Source organism: Canis lupus, chromosome 32 (assembly GCF_011100685.1).
Source record: "Canis lupus familiaris isolate Mischka breed German Shepherd chromosome 32, alternate assembly UU_Cfam_GSD_1.0, whole genome shotgun sequence".
Taxonomy (NCBI): Eukaryota; Metazoa; Chordata; class Mammalia; order Carnivora; family Canidae; genus Canis; species Canis lupus.
Window position 1 is genome coordinate 25,857,100 of NC_049253.1, and position 16,402 is coordinate 25,873,501.

Here is a 16,402-nt window from a genome sequence, read left to right on the forward strand (position 1 = left end):
TTTATCATCACAATTATCCCTAGGCCATCATGCAGATTTCAGAGAAATTCAATCTTTAGTAATATGTAATGTATACACAAGATACAATTATTTATATATGTGTATATGAAATCCAGATTATAATTTGTATGGAGTTTTGCCACTATGCAATCCACCAGTATTCTGAAATCAGAAAAATGTAACAAAACCTTGACTTTGATGTGGAACCCCTGAGCATAGTCTAGGACTTTGATATTGTTATAAAAGTTACATGAACTTGAGAAAGACACTTAATCTCTTTAAATTCCACTGTCTTTATTAGGAAAATAAATATTCTTTTATTTTGAATTAGTGCTGTTAGAATATTTCAGACGAACACATAGGAATCACAGTAAAACATAATGTTTCCTGTCATCAATAAACACTGAAGTTGCATTATTTGCAACTGTCAGATATACTCTGATGCCTATTGTCAAATACTAACCTTGCTTTGGAATACGCTGGAATGCAGTATAGTAATTACAATGGTTCTTGCACATTTTTCTAAAAACATTAAAAATACCTCCATTATTTTTTTTAAATTCACTTTCAATGTAATCAAATAAATACATTTTTAATAGTTAAATGATCAAGTTACATAATAAATATGTGAGAAAGTCCAAATATATTTCCTCATGAAAGTAAAATAATTAACATGTAAACATGTTCATTGATATATATTTTGCCCAAGTACCACTAAAAAAAAAATGAAAGAAAGAAAGAAAGAAAAGAAATACTGTGAAAATAGTTTCCAAGAGAGCAGCTCTGAAATGTCTCACTGATGTTAAAAAAACAATCTTGAAATTGTACCATTTGAGGTAAGTGGGGTTTTTTTTTTTGTCTGTATTGACAAATTTCTGCTACATTGCTCTTAAGAAAAAAAAAAGTACCTTTCTTTATTGACTTAATCTAGTTGATAATACAAGTTTTGTTTTTTTATTTATTTTTTTGTCTTTGCATCTTAGTCAAAATATCGTTAATTGAATTCTTTCTTCTTCTTTAAAAGGATACTGGCCATTCACATTGATAAAAATCTTCACCAGGTGAGTGCTTTATTGTAGGTGATGGAGTTTCTTACCTTATTTACATTTAAAGATTTCAAATATAAAATTAGACATAAAAAGGAAGAGATAAGAATAAGATTACAAAATAAACTATAGAAAACTTAGAGAAACAAAAAAGTTTTGTATCTTAGGTTATAAAAGGATGCATTAAGGGGCAAAGTCAACAAGGACACATACAATGTTTTCATGTAAATAAATATATTTATAATTTTATTTTAACACCATGGTTTAAACCCAACATTTGATCATTCATATTATATTACATAATGACTCTAATAATTTAAGAAATTTTATAACATACATTTGAATGTTACTACCATTAATTACAATTATTTCATTGCCTATTTGCAAAATATGGAGAACTCTGTAAAACCTGCCTTCTTCTCAGCTCTGTGACTCTTCTGTTGCCCTTGCACCCTGCCCACAATACTGAATCGTTTCTGGGCTGTGTCCCTTACAATAAACTACAACAATAAACTACAACATTCAGGAGTGCCTTGCTGCTGCCTAGCCATTTAATAATTAAAGTGTGCTATTATAAAAAGGCAATAAACAGGGATACAAAGAAATCAGGGGGTGATGCCAAGTGCAGAAGACAAGCATTCTTTCATGACACATTCAAGAAACTTCCCTCAATATGAGGTCAGTCAGTATCCAATAAACTTTCTTTACATGTTTAGAGATATAAATACAGGTTTTTTACTTTCTATAGTTAGAATAAGACTTTTATTTATTTCATTTGAAGACATACTGCTTTCATCTTTTGGTCTCAATACAAGACAAACAGAGAATTTGGTTCTTCAGTAGGAAATGTATCCCTCGGATGGGAGAAATTAGCACTGTTTTCAAACTTACGTAATGTGCACAGAATACATGGTAAAATTAAGTGAAGAGTATTACCAGAGAGACAAAGGATATGGTGGACAAGGTTGAACAAAAAATGTGCACTGCCAAGTGGAATGTTACATTTAGAAATAGCTTGCATATAGAGATAAATTTTAAATAAATCTTTTTGTTGTCACAATACAGTAAGAATAAGGTAGGAATATGATAGTTCAATCTTCAGTTTTTTTGTGCAATTTTTACAAATGCAGAAAGTGTGAAATATTTGGAATGGAAACATTTCTGTATTACATACTCTGAGAAAGAGCTAAAATATGAAATTATGGAAAGTTGATTTTATTCAATATTTAAAATATCACAGATTGGTGATACATTGCTTATGGTCAAATGATTTAACCTAGGTTGAAATATGTACTGGTTTAAATAAACCTTCAGTGCATGTAGGATTCCACAGGGCCTTGAAAAGAAGAAAACAAAAGTAAATAAATGAATGACATCAAAGTAATGAAATGAAATGAAATTTTATTTCATATGAAGATTTATAACATATAAACACCTAAAAACACAGATCAACAAAAACTTTTATGATTTTCTAAGTCAAAATTCCTATTAAAATTTATTGATATTTATTAGTAATGCTTAAAAGTTTCCAAGATCCAATTAAATACATTTTATGCAAAATGAAACAAGGAAGATTAATTGGCAAAATTTTATTATTTCCTTTGGTTTCATGACTGGAAAATAAATGTTTTACCTAACTCTCTTTTATGTTTTACTCAAGATAATGGCTTAAAGAAATTTAGGTAATTAAGTACTAGGTAGATCTTACATGGCTCTCCTGATATATTTTTAAACCATAATCACCACTCAAGGTCCTAAACACGAAATCCAACAGAATTTTACCTGCAGCAATTATAATTATTTTAACCTCTGTACTTCATTATAGTTTTAAGTGACAGAAATCGAAACATTTCATGATCTTTCACCTTCAAAGAAAAAAAAAAGAAATTCTATTGTGCAGACAGTATGTATAAAAAGAAATACATAATCCAAAAAGTATAGAATATGGGAACCTGCCCCTAAGGAATGTAGAATTTGGTTGGATTTAAATGAATATTAAAAAGATAAGCCATACTACAAGACTGACATATGACATATAGCAATATATATAACTGATGAGAATTCACAGTAACTGACAACTATAGTAAGTTATATAGGATTGATAACTGCTGACATAATTCTACAGAAAGAGAAATCACCCCCAGTTTGGGTAGTCAAATAAAGATATGAAATTGAAGCAAGGTGGGAAAAGAGATACATTACAGGGGAAGGGACATTCCAGATAAAAAGCTTAAAAGAAAACAAAACTCTAAACAAAAGAAACAAGAAATAGCAATTTGCATTGGCACAGTTTAAGTGTAAAAAAATGTTTGTGTCTGCAACAGAAATAAGGAATGTAATTTCAGCAGCTATGGTGCTGGCTTGAGTAATGGAAATTTTATCTTTTAAGTCTTAGTGAATCATTAGGAGGGAGAGTTTTAAAAGTAAAAACACAACACAGGGGATCCCTGGGTGGTGCAGCGGTTTAGCGCCTGCCTTTGGCCCAGGGCGCGATCCTGGAGACCCGGGATCAAATCCCACATCGGGCTCCCGGTGCATGGAGCCTGCTTCTCCCTCTGCCTGTGTCTCTGCCTCTCTCTCTCTCTCTCTGTGTGACTATCATAAATAAATAAAAATTAAAAAAAAAAACACACACACACAACACAGTGTAAAGGGTGTGAGTATTGTTTTTGTTTGTTTTGTAAATTTATCTGTGATGCTATATAGTCTCAATGTGTGGAGCCTGTAAGTAGGAAGACAAGATGAAAACCAAACTGAGGAAGTTTCAAAGCAGCAAGCAATACTGGAAAGTACTATTTTCAAAATTCTGATTTCCCTCATCAAGATGCTTGTTTCAAGACAAAACTCCAGCCATTCTCCCAAGGGAAGGTAACCTTGCCCAACACAGTCTTTCTTTTCTTTATCTAAAATTCCCTTTTCCATCACTCCCCATTCAGCCTATAAAAGTCTTCTATTTGTACAGAATAGAATTCTCCAGAATTCCATTCTCTTTGGTAGATAGGATATTGCTTGAATAATGAATCATTGAATAAAGCCAATTAGATCTGCAAATTTACTCTATTGAATTTTGTTTTTTAATATTTGTCTATCTCCTGTTCATTGCTACAGTCTCAGTGCCAGGGATACTGCTTTTAATTTTTATTTTTAAAATGAGAGTATAAATGAAAAAGGGTGAAATGCCTTGAGACAAAAGGAAACAGAACTATAAGTACGTGTCAAACATTGAGTCAGTTATGTATTTGCCAACCAAACATGTTTAAATAAATTAAGAAGTCTGCAGAATCATTAAGACTAGCAAATAAACATTTCAGTACTTGTTCCCCAAATGCTAGCTGAATGAATGTGAAAAGACAGAGGAAATATACTGTTATATTTTTGTATTTTATAAACCTGGAGTCCTGTTTTCCAGCATATTTTAATCCTCCTTATATTCATATTTTCAATAAAATTCTAACACATATTTACCTTTCAATATTCTAAAAAAAGTTAGGAAAATGAAGGGAAAAGAGATTTTAATAGGTTGAATATATTCAGAGACACAAATGTTGCGAAAATATGTGATAGCAACATTTCTCTTGTCAGAGAGTTTACAATATTGTTGCCCTCATTCTGTGGTGAGGACAAAAAGCCCCAGTACCTCTCCCTCATTTTTAGTGAGTAGAACATGGAGAGGACTGCAAGGAAATACAAAAGCTAAACTAATGAGGATAAATGTTTCCCCGTGACTACACTGTAAGAATAACAAAAACTTGAAAGATACAATTCTTTTTTACGATTAACCACTCTGGATGAATTGTAAATTAAGCAAATCGGTTACAAAATAGATTAATCATCTTGGGCACTAAAATATGATGAATTCAATATTGTCAAATTTGAAAAAAAACCCAATATTTAATATTTTAATAATTATATTTAAGAACAAAATATCTTAATACTTTGGTTCCTCAAAAATTTCCAAGTTATTTTATTTTGTATGTATTTTACTTTTATTTTGAAGTCAAATACACTGTACAAACATAATTTTGTATTCATTATAGCAGTGTTGCAGAATTGCTTTTTTAAAATAATTATTTACATTATTATTAAATTAAGTTATTACATAAAATATATTTCTACATTACAATTACAAATTATTATGAAGGCACATATGTTCACTGCAAAATATGACAAAAAGAGGTAAGTAGAAATAAGGAAATACAATATCCTATTCTATTTGGTAGGAATATGAATTCATATTCCCACCAAATGGAGATGATCACATCAATTTTTGAATATTCATTTTCATTTTTTTAACCAAAATGAAACCATACCATACATTCTGTTTTTGTAAGTTATTAAACTTTCTGCTATTTTTCCTAGTTAATGGCTTATTGTCTATGTCAATAGGTTTCATTGTAATAGTTTTCATTAATCAAATATCATCAAAGCCCTTCAAGCACTACTACTAAATACTACTACTAGTTAATGTTACTACTCAACTGCACAACCCAAGATTTAGTCTCGGACCATGCATCACAACCGAATGTAATGTCATTTTAAATCTTGACTCTAAGTTTTATTTTATTTTTATCTATTTTTTTAAGTAGACTCTATGCCTAGTGTGGAGCTCAATGTAGGGCTTGAACTTACAATCCTGAGATCAAGACCTGAACTGACATCATGAGTTGGATACTTAATGGACTGAGCCACCCAGGCACCCCAAATCTTAATTCTGATTTTTAAAATTGGATTAGCCTCTTCCATTTCTGGAAAACTTCTAAGCATACAGAAAAATAGAAAAACTAGTACCATTAACATCTGCATAGCATAGCTACCACATGGATTCAGTTAATTAAGAGTCTGTTATTATGTCTCTTTAGTCTCTTTAATTAAAACAATTCCCCAATTTTTAATGGCACTTATTTTTTTTAAGTGTCAGTTGTGTCAGAATACCACACATTTGGAATTTTTCTGATAGATGACTTGTAGTATTGTTTTACATATCCATCCTCTCCTGTGTTTCCTGTATATTGAAACTTAGCCCCTTAAGCTTGAATTGCTTCAGGTTAGATGTCTCTAACTTGCTTTAGACTCTCAGTAGGCAGAGCTAGGAAATATTCTATAGTAAATTATGAAATGATGTTGATAGTTTCCATTTAAATATTACATTACAGGTTCTTTAACTTTTATTTTCATAATTATATTTCTTTCTCTACTCTTGCAATACCTTGGGTAACTAGTAATCTTTGATTTAAATAGGTGAATCTTATGATATCTATAAATAGCTTCAAAGTTATTGCAATAGTATTAATATAATTTTACTACTGAATCAAGTCTATATTTTCTGTAGTCCTTCTTCTGGGTCCTTATGCTATAGTCTAAGGAAGTGCAACCAGAGAATGGGACCAAATCACATTAAAATAATTTTTTCTTGGGGCATCTCAGTGGCTCAGCATTATGGAAATGCCATGTGGTATATGTGAATGTGTATAATCAGGGCAGAGTTCTAGAAATAGCATTGTTGAGTAGAGGATAAAACCATATATAATTTTGATTTTTTAAAATTCCCTTTGATAGGGAATTATTCCATATGAAAATGCTGTTTTTTAAAAGGAAAAAAATTAAAAGAAAGGTAAAAAATTTTTACAATGTTCGTATGATAGAATGACATCTATCTTTAGGTAAGTAAAAGATATTAGTATTATGAAACTGCTTCAGGTCCTTGAGACAACTTAGTCATCTTTAACTTTAGCAAATACCCTTAGCCCATATGATTAGCTAACCTTTTTTTGTGTATCTATAGATCATGCATTCTTTCCTAGAAAGAACAGAGCACTCTAAACATTGCAAAACAGAAACCAGACTCCCTTGCACAACCTCTGAGCATTGAGATAATGTCTGTAGCTGGCACCATGAAGTCTGTGCATAATCAAAAAATGCTACTGACCACTGCCCCACACCCCTTTACTGATTAACTGCCCTAACCCTCTTTAAAAATCCCTAGGCCACGGGCAGCCCCGATGGCCCAGCAGTTTGGCCTTTGGCCTGGGTATGATCCTGGAGACCCAGGATCGAGTCCCACGTTGGGTTCCCTGCATGGAGCCTGCTTCTCCCTCTGCCTGCGTCTCTGCCTCTCTCTCTCTCTCTGTGTGTGTGTGTCTGTCATGAATAAATAAATAAAATCTAAAAAAAAAAAAAAACAATCCCTAGGCCAGGCAGAAGACTTGAAGATGGCCTTTGGTCAAAAGTGCTCCCCAGTTGCCCAACCTCCTGAACAAAGCCCATATTTCTCTCCAATTAACACTCTTGAGTTTTGGCCTTTCCAGAGATGAAGCTGAACTTGGGTTTGGTAACAAATTTTGGTGAGCCAGCACCACTGTGGCACCCAGTTCCCCTGGGAATCCTGAGGCAGTGTCTGTGGCACTGCCAGGTGTCATCTGTAGTTGAGGGGATGAAGTAGTTGGCCATAGCAGCATGCAAAAGCTTACTCATTTATTTGCAGAGTTAACAATGGTCATATGCTAGATGACCAGGGGAGGAGATTAGTTGTTCAGGGCTAGTTGGCCTTGGGAAGAAGCCAGAGGGAACTGGCCCTGTAACTGCTCAGACTGTTTCTGTCTTGGGGAAACTCCCTACTGATTCCCAACTGCTGCTGTTGGTTTCACTTTTTGGCTTGAGTGAAAAGGAAGGAGCATTTGGGGCAAGCTGATGAGCTTCTGGAGCAGGTAAGTCTATTGGAGTGCCCACTGACACAAGTTTCTCGTTTGTGAAGCACCTCGTGCTTTTGTCTCATTGTCCATGCTTTTCCCATTAGGAAGGTGCAGCTTTGAAAAGAAACTAAAAGGGACTTAATAACCACTGATTTACTTGGAAATTGGAACAGATTTGTTTTGGTGTATATGTGTGAGTTGTATTGTGCTAAATTTGTCTATAATGGGAAGTTCCATCTCTGTCCTGCCAAAGAGCCCATTAGGCCGAATTCTCAGTAAGTGGAAGAGATACAACCAGAAACCCATGATTAAAAGATTTTTTTTTTTTTTTAATTGTAACACTACCTTGCCCTGTATGTTAAGCTCAGAGGAATGATGGCCATTGAATGGCTCTCTTGGAATTTTTCCTCCAATTTGGTTGCCTCCAAATAGGGGGTTTGGGTTTGGCTCTCTTAGCTTGTCTAGGGAGCCATTTGATTCAGTCAGTGAAGCCCCCAACTTCTGGGGAAGAACAAATGTTCACAGAGGTACTCTGGGCTTCATCTAATCATAGTTTTGTTTCTCTTATGTTCTTTCTGAACTTTTGTCTAGGTAGAGGGGAGAGATACTCTTTCTCTTCCCAAAGAAAAGCCATTAAAACCTATTTTAGGGACCCCTGGATGGCTCAGCCATTAATCTGCTTTCAGCTCAGGGCGTGATCCTGGAGTTCAGGGATCGAGTCCCACATCTGGCTTCCTGAGGGGAACCTGCTTCTCCTTCTCCCTTTGCCTAAGTCTCTGCCTCTCTCTGTGTGTCTCTCATGAATAAATAAATAAAATCTTAAAAAAAAAAGACATTTTAAATAAATGGTGCAGAAAATTAAAAAGTAATCAGAAAGAAAACAAAAACAAAAAACTGTTTTGCAGGAAGGAGAAGTAGGAGATAGAAGGAAATATTAATCCTAATTGTGAATCTGCCTCCAGCCTTTCTGGCAGCACCCTTGGCCTCTGCCTCCACCTTTTCTGCCTTCTGCAGCACAATGGGCATGATTCACACGGCTGGCTCCTATACCATCCTCTGGGCCTTTGGTGCCGTTGACTCCTGCTTGGTTTACCCTCACTATTGAGGAACAAAGAACTTCCCCACTCCGAAGCTGCTAAACCACCTCCTTATAAGGTTCAAACTGAAGCAGCTCCCAAATCAACATGAAAGGATCCAGGGGCTCCATTGGACTTAAACCACCCATTTCAGATTTCCCCACAGGTAAAAATTCCCAGTGGGAAATAAATTGATTGACTTTTTAGTGGACACAGGTGCAACATACTCAATATTAAGGTTAATGCAAGATTATTGGTTCAGCTAAAACAGACATATTATTGGAGTTATCAATACTGAATATAATATAGATAATCAGCTTTGTTCTACCTGTATTTATTTAATTCATGTTGTATCTGTTGAAGTTTGTCAACAACAAAAAAATGACTTAAAATGGTTAATTTTCCCTGTCTCATACAGTTTTCATGGGTAATTGTTACGAACAAGTAGGTTGAAAAAAGCTTATAGTTTTCAGTTTGTAATCTGAAACTTCAAAGTTTTCCTACATTAAATGATAAATCGGGTTAAATTCAGTTAGAAAACTAAGTATTTTCCAAATAAGAATACTAAAGCATTGATTACTGAACATAGGTTGGTCTGTTTTTGGCTTCCTATTGCAGAGAAACAGGATACTTGGGCCTGCTGCTAAACATGCTTTATTATTGCAGATTGTACTATGGGAAAAAACAACAACCATGTTTCTAAAAATCTGAAAGTCTGAAAATATACTCAAATTGTCAGTCTAAAGAATTCTGGTTTAACAGAAATGGTTAGTACTTAGTTTTCACTAAAGACTAGGCTTCTAAGAGTAAAAATTCTGATAAATGTAACTGAGATTGCTAGAAATGATAAGGTAAGTAACATTGTAGGCAGGGAAAGTATGATGTGTTTTGATAAAGATATAAAGAATTGGAATACGTTTTTGTTCAGGGAAAAGAAAAGAAAGTAATTTCATCCTAAAATGAGACTGGTTATTTAGAGATCGTAGTCTTAAGACACAATCTGAATGTAAAAAGAAAGTTGTAGAAGGTTTGTGAAGGGAAATCTTTGGAAAAAAAATTTAAGTATGGTCAGGACTAAGATCGGAATTAATGAGTTTAAAAAGTACACTAGTATAAGATTGAAATTCTGCTTTTCTTTCTGTTAAAAAGATAAAGTTTTCTTGGACTGTTGGTCTGCTCTTTATAAGAAATTGTAAACAAAGTTTGTTTTCTTTTACCTGCCCAGAAAACCAAATTTCTAAGTTTCGTCTTTATCGTGTCTTTGATTATGTAAGACAACTGGAACTTCTCAATATTAAAGGAGCTAATTTTTGCTAGCAACTATATAAACTTCTGCAGAATCTTTTATCACCACTTTGGTTAAATAGATAATTAAGTATTGAATTTTATAATGATCTATAATTCCTATTTAGGCATGCACTTTATAACTTTTTGAGGTTTTTTAACAAACTTCCCAAAGATTTGAATTCTAAATAATTAAATCTTTCTAATGAATTAAGCTTATTAATTTGGTATGTTATTTGGGAAGCACTGTCAAACAAATGATGAAAAGTCTTCAGTTGTATGGGTAAATGATATAACCGTTCCAGAGAACACATGAAATTCCTAAAGTTTTATTATGTCCTTGTATAAGGTCATCGACTTCTAATTACTGAAATGTTGCATGTCACAGAAATAACTGGATTTGTCAACTGCGTTATGATGAAGTCTCAGCAGATCTTTAACCATGTCCATTTTTTAATCTTTTGCCATTTATAGTTATTGTCCTGCTTTTGCACAATGTGTTTCATCTTCAAGGAAATTCATGAAAAGGACTTTTATAAAATACACATTTCTGATATCTTCAAGATCATAAAACTAAACTGAGTAAGAATTTCTAGAACCAATGGAAAAGCTGCATTCAAACAGAACAAAATTAGTAACATGGACTAAATGAATTGAGGAAGATGATTACAGTTTTTATGACTTGCTGGAAATATTGTTGGCTTTTTAACATTTGTTTTTCTAGATTAAGGAAACTTTCTCTTAAGATATCTATGACTTACAGAATATAATAAAATATTCCTTTGTGAACAAATTTTCTCCCTATCTGAACTCTCCAGAAATCAAAAACTCTCCATGAGCACTCTTTCTTTCATGGCAATTATAATTATTTGAGTATTTTCTTTCATGTAAGAATATTTTCATATTCTTACAATATTTGTAAGAATAATTACAATTCAGTAAGAATCTGTTCCCTTTGTTACAAGGGGACACATTGGACACCTTTGGAAAAACATTGGTTATATTACCAAGGCTTTGAATGGAATCTCATATTTGAGAGAGACAAACATGGACTCAGATAAGATCAGACAGCTTTAGGGAACAAAGGTTGACTTTTATGGAGCCAACCTGGAGCATACTCTCTCCATGGCATTAGTTATGGACTTGTGGAAATAGTAGGTCCCATTTTCCTTATGATTCGATAGAGGATGCACTTGGAGCTGTCCATATTTCCAAACAAGTCTTCTCCCACTTGCCAGTGATTTCTCATACTTAGGATATAGATAAAGCTAGATATGAGGTAGAGAGGGCTTCTTGATATTGTTTTTCCCTTGGCCAATTTGTTCTAGGAGCCACCTCTATCAATGTAAAATTATGAGTGGCAGTCTTAGCCAAGCATTCAGCAGCTACCTTTAACCAAATCTGATATGCAGTCACCCACAGATTTGGAAAGTGATCTGCCAAAACCAAATAGCCCTAGATATCTTGACTGCAGCCCAAAGAGGGACATGCGTTTTCATTAAGACAGAATGTTGCATATTCACATTACTCAAAGAATGTAACTGAAGTCCTGAAAGATTTAAATAATCAAATCACTGCTACAGATGCCCTAGTTCTAGACCCTTTTAGCAGTTGGTTAACTTCAATTCCTTCCTAATGGAAATATGTCCTATTAAGCATTACTGTATTTCTTGTTTTCTTTCCCTTTGGTTGTTGACTTTTTGTGTCTGTCAAGGAGGAATCTGCACTATTCACACTGGCTTAGAGAAGCCCTTCCTATTCCCTACAGTGGAAATGCCAGAAACAAGATCCTCCCACACTATAAAAATCTTCCACTCCAAAATCTCTACATCATCCCCAATCAACAGAAAGTAGCTACAGAAGAAGGACCTTTGCTCCTAATCCCATAGATATGGAATGATAAAACCGACAGTGAAGAATAGAAGCCATCTTGGCCCCCTACTAATCTTTAAAATCTAACAAACACCCTTAGTCTATGTGATTAATTAACTTTTCTTTGCATGTTTATAGATCATGCATTTTTTTCATAGAAAGAACAGAGCACTTCTGCACATCACAGAACAGAAACCAGTCCACCTTGCACATGCCTCAGGCACTAAGGAACCAGACCCCTTTGTATAACCCTTGAGTGCTGAGATAATGTGTATAACTGGCACCATGAGTCTGCACATAATCAAGAAATGTTATGGACTGCTGCACCCCCTTTACTGATTAACTGCCCTAAACTCCTTTTAAAAAATCCCTAAGCCAGGCATCTTTCGGCCAGAGATCACCTTCTACGCAGTTGGCTGGCCTCCTGAATAAAGTTCATATTTTTTTCCTATCTTGAGTTGTGGCTTTTCCAGCAATGACAGGCAGCTAAGCTTGGATTTCAGTAATAATTAGAATAGGCTACTGTCCATTATATTTGAAATGCCAAAATATATATGTTTATGTATATGTGATATATTTATAGATAATGGTTCAATGTTTTTAATGTTCATTTTAACGTACTAGAAAATCAAAATGGAGGAAAGCTTTTTAAAGAGAAGAAAATACATATACTCACACCAAGTTAATTATTGTATATTTTTTATAATTTGCATTAAGTTCCTTTTAGCTTCATATTTCTTTTTTTCTTTTTTTATTTTATTAGCTTCATATTTCTTATGGCTAAAGTATGAGTCATTACTGATGCTCCCTCCAAGAAGAAAATTTAATCTTTTAAGACTCAATTAGAGTTTGTAGCAACTTTCCCACAAATTAAAAAAGACTTTAATGGGACATTTTTGGAACAATATTGAGTATTTTTTATACTTTAAAAAGTTAAAAAACACTATTTCCAATTCTATATTAGTCTTTTCTTAAGTTTAAAAAATAAATAATTTGGGATCCCTGGGTGGCGCAGCGGTTTGGCGCCTGCCTTTGGCCCAGGGCGCGATCCTGGAGGCCTGAGATCGAGTCCCACATCGGGCTCCGGGTGCATGGAGCCTGCTTCTCCCTCTGCCTATGTCTCTGCCTCTCTCTCTCTCTCTCTCTCTCTCTCTGTGACTATCATAAATAAATAAAAATAAAAAAATAATAAATAAATAGATAATTTATCAGTTTTCAGGTTATACTTTTCAATGCGATAAAATAGTGAACTTGTTTAGAGTAGTTTTTTTTCTGAAAACTATTCTATATTAGACTGTACCTTAAGTAAATTTTATTTTTGATGGATTAAATCTAAATCCATAATCAATTTATAAGCACAAAATTAATAAAAATAGTGACGAATCTGAAGTAATTCTGATATGTAAAAAACTGTAACTTAAGTACTCTGAATTGTAAATTACACTCTTCGGTTTAAATTGTCTCCACAATTACACCCTTTGGTATAAATTGTCTCCACAGTAATTCAGCTTTATAAATTTAAGATTCTAATTACCATTTTAACAATGTAGCATCACATGAGTATAATTTCCTGGTACTCTGACTTCACAGAGCATGAGGTTAATGTTATATGTGGCTCTCTTTTAGGAAACTTTCTGTAATGCAGTGTTCTGAAAAGTCATACAAAGTCAAACATTTATGGAAATGTTTTCTTTAGCTCTCTACACTGTAAGCTATAAAAACAATTTATGTATTTATTTGGAAACACTAATAATCTAACATTTTAACACCTTTTCTCTTTGAAATCATTACCCAGTTCTTTTACTGGAAAAAAAAAAAAAAGTTAGTGAAAAGCAGAATTTGCCACCTGAAAAATGCCTCTTTGGTTTAAGGATTACCTTAAGCTGGTTATTTTTAAGAAACTACAAACACAGGAAAAGTTCTGAAACTTGGGTACAAGTTACCCTTTTCTAAGAGACATTTACATTTATAAGGGAAAATCTTCATGTGTAAGGGTGTGTGCCCCTCTCTATACTAGGAAAAGGAAGATGACCAAATCTCTGGAAACTCATCAGTGGAGAAGACACAGACCTAAACCTGCATAACAACCTTATCCTCATTTACTGTGTTCTTCCTGTAATCTTTCATAACATGCGGAGCCCCAACATCCTTCTTTTGTCTTTAGCTGGGGATGTAAGGTGCTGGCCTGGCCATTTGGGAAAGTACTCAGTTTTCCAGGGTATTTTGCATGTATATAGGAGGTGCCTGTGATTAAACTTGTTTTCCTCCTGTTTTACTCTCGGAGTGGTTGCAGCCAGGAACCTAGGACGTTAGAGGAGAAATTATTTTTCCTCTGCTATAGTTTGGTGACCTCAGTAGGGATCTGTTGAAGTAACTTGCTCTGGAGCCTGCAGATGGGATCCTGGGAAAATGGCAGAAGCTGGAAAAGGATGGTCAGCAATCCTAGGTATCTCTATAGTGTCTGGTCAAGGGAGAAGATTAAAAATTCTTATCACTTCTTTTCCAAATTTAGATTAACAGGAGAAAATATTCGTGTGAGCTAGGTTCCTTGGGTATAGTGACTTTGGTAAAGATTTTTATGAGTAATCTTGTTTTTTATTGATCCTCTTTTCACCCAGAGATGGGCCATTGTTTTTGCTTGTTTTTGATGTCTTTTGTGTCATTTGTCATAAAAGAACCATAGTCTAAGATGGAGCTTTCTTTTGTCTTATTCTAGGTCATAAGAGTTTGGCTTTGTGACTAGTGAGAACATTCTCTGTTCTCTGTCAGCTGGAAAATGAATGTGTCCACATGCATCTGGCATACAAGCCAATAGACTATGGATCCCAGAAGCAGTATTCTCTTTGTCCAACTATGCCATCTCTCAGGGGAGTTTGTCCCTAGTCAAGATCCTAGTCCATAGGAGCCTTTGTAGTCTCAATTTTCATTGTCTCATTAGTGCTGGAAAAGTCCCATGCCAGTAGCATATGCTTGGTGTCACAGATTAGAGAGTCTGTGACTAGAGGCACATTCTCATTCTCATCAGCTGTGACAACACAGGTCTTTGCTTTCCTAGGCTAACTTTGAAGGTAAACTCTGGATCTCTTGAAGGCTGCATCTTTGCACCTTCTTTTGGGATGCCTCTTGAATCCAATGTTCAACCATAAAAAACCCTTTATTGATTTGAGCTGCTACTGAGATTAATATAAGATACTACTCGTCAATGAATAAATGATGGTTACTTTGAATTAAAAAAATCCTATATTTGAAAAAAAATTTAGAGTTCTTTTTCTACAGAATTGTCTTACTGGTACCTATGGAAAAACCAAATTGAAAAGAAGACAAAAAAAAAAAAGAAGACAAAAGAAGTATAATGGCTTGCATTATGAATGCCCTTAACAAGATGAAAATATGAAGTTGTTTGTTTTTTAACCTGTACTTTGATAAGCTACTACCAAATTTAGAGAACAGTTAGAAAAAAATAGTGGACGTTCACAGCCCCGTTCACAGGAACTTTGACAGATGGCTAAGGTTCTTCCTTTCTATGATTATACTGTAGTTATCAGACAAGCTGACTGGTCCCCTGGGGGAGCCCCTCTCCCTTTCACAAACAGATGGGGATTTCTTCCAGCTTCCTACAAATGATCAGGAAATGGATTAGCTAGAGGCCAACGTTCAGAGGTGGATAAGAGCAAAAGCTTTCTCCCCCTTAAGTTGGTCTACGGTTGAATTGTACACTCAGAAAAAAAGGAGACCATTTGAAGGCCTCTGCTAAATGCTTTATGCATATTATACTGCGGCCTATTGCATTAAGCCCTGAAGCTCCATAACACAGAATCTTTTGAGTTCTTAATGAGAAATCTTCTGCTATAAAGCAAATTGAAAATGTAGTTGGGTGGTTAGGTTAGTCCCCTGATATCATTCAGCTCAACCTCAGTTTTTTTTTTTTTTTTAAGATTTCATTTATTTATTCTTGAGAAGCACAGAAAAAGAGGCAGAGACACAGGCAGAGGAGAAGCAGGCTCCATGCAGAGAGCCCATGTGGGTCTCAGGATCACACACTGGGTGGAAGGCAGGTGCTAAACCACTGAACCACCCAGGTGTCCCTCAACCCCAGTTTTTTGAGAAATTAGAAGTAACTTCCTTTGTCTTGCAAATCTTTGTAAAACCAGAGGCACAGTTCCAGAAGCGATGCATAATCCATCTCTCCTTTTTTATTAACTCCCTAAACCTCTCCTCAAAATTCATCTCAAAATGCTTGCCGAAGACCAGTACACTGGACAGAACTGTTCTTTGCCTAAGAGAAATAGGGAAAACTTAAACAGCAATTACTTCAGAACACTGATAATAGGCAAATATACCCTCAAATTTCATTCTGGAGAAAATCTGGATACCTCTTGGTAGATTTTTGGGATGTAAATTTCCTACCCATCTTCTCTATGACCTAAGAGTCATT

General features: G+C 34.5%; 1 protein-coding gene and 1 long non-coding RNA gene across 4 annotated transcripts in view; one reads left to right on the plus strand and one right to left on the minus strand.

The window, feature by feature from the left end:
• Positions 1–16,402, minus strand: part of CCSER1 (coiled-coil serine rich protein 1) — a 1,364,327-nt gene that overhangs the window by 622,040 nt on the left and 725,885 nt on the right. The window contains exon 10 of one of the 3 annotated variants that reach the window (XM_038582136.1): positions 1,264–2,382. The exons of the other annotated variants lie outside the window; for them this stretch is intronic. Coding sequence (XP_038438064.1) covers positions 2,323–2,382 — 60 coding nt within the window. The 3' untranslated portion in view covers positions 1,264–2,322. Of the gene's footprint in view, positions 1–1,263; positions 2,383–16,402 lie in introns of those variants that run through there. 3 annotated transcript variants of the gene reach the window in all.
• Positions 7,601–16,402, plus strand: part of LOC111093611 — a 46,390-nt gene continuing 37,588 nt past the window's right edge. The window contains exon 1 of the long non-coding RNA XR_005382852.1: positions 7,601–7,750. This is a non-coding gene — a long non-coding RNA (uncharacterized LOC111093611). The remainder of the gene's footprint in view (positions 7,751–16,402) is intronic.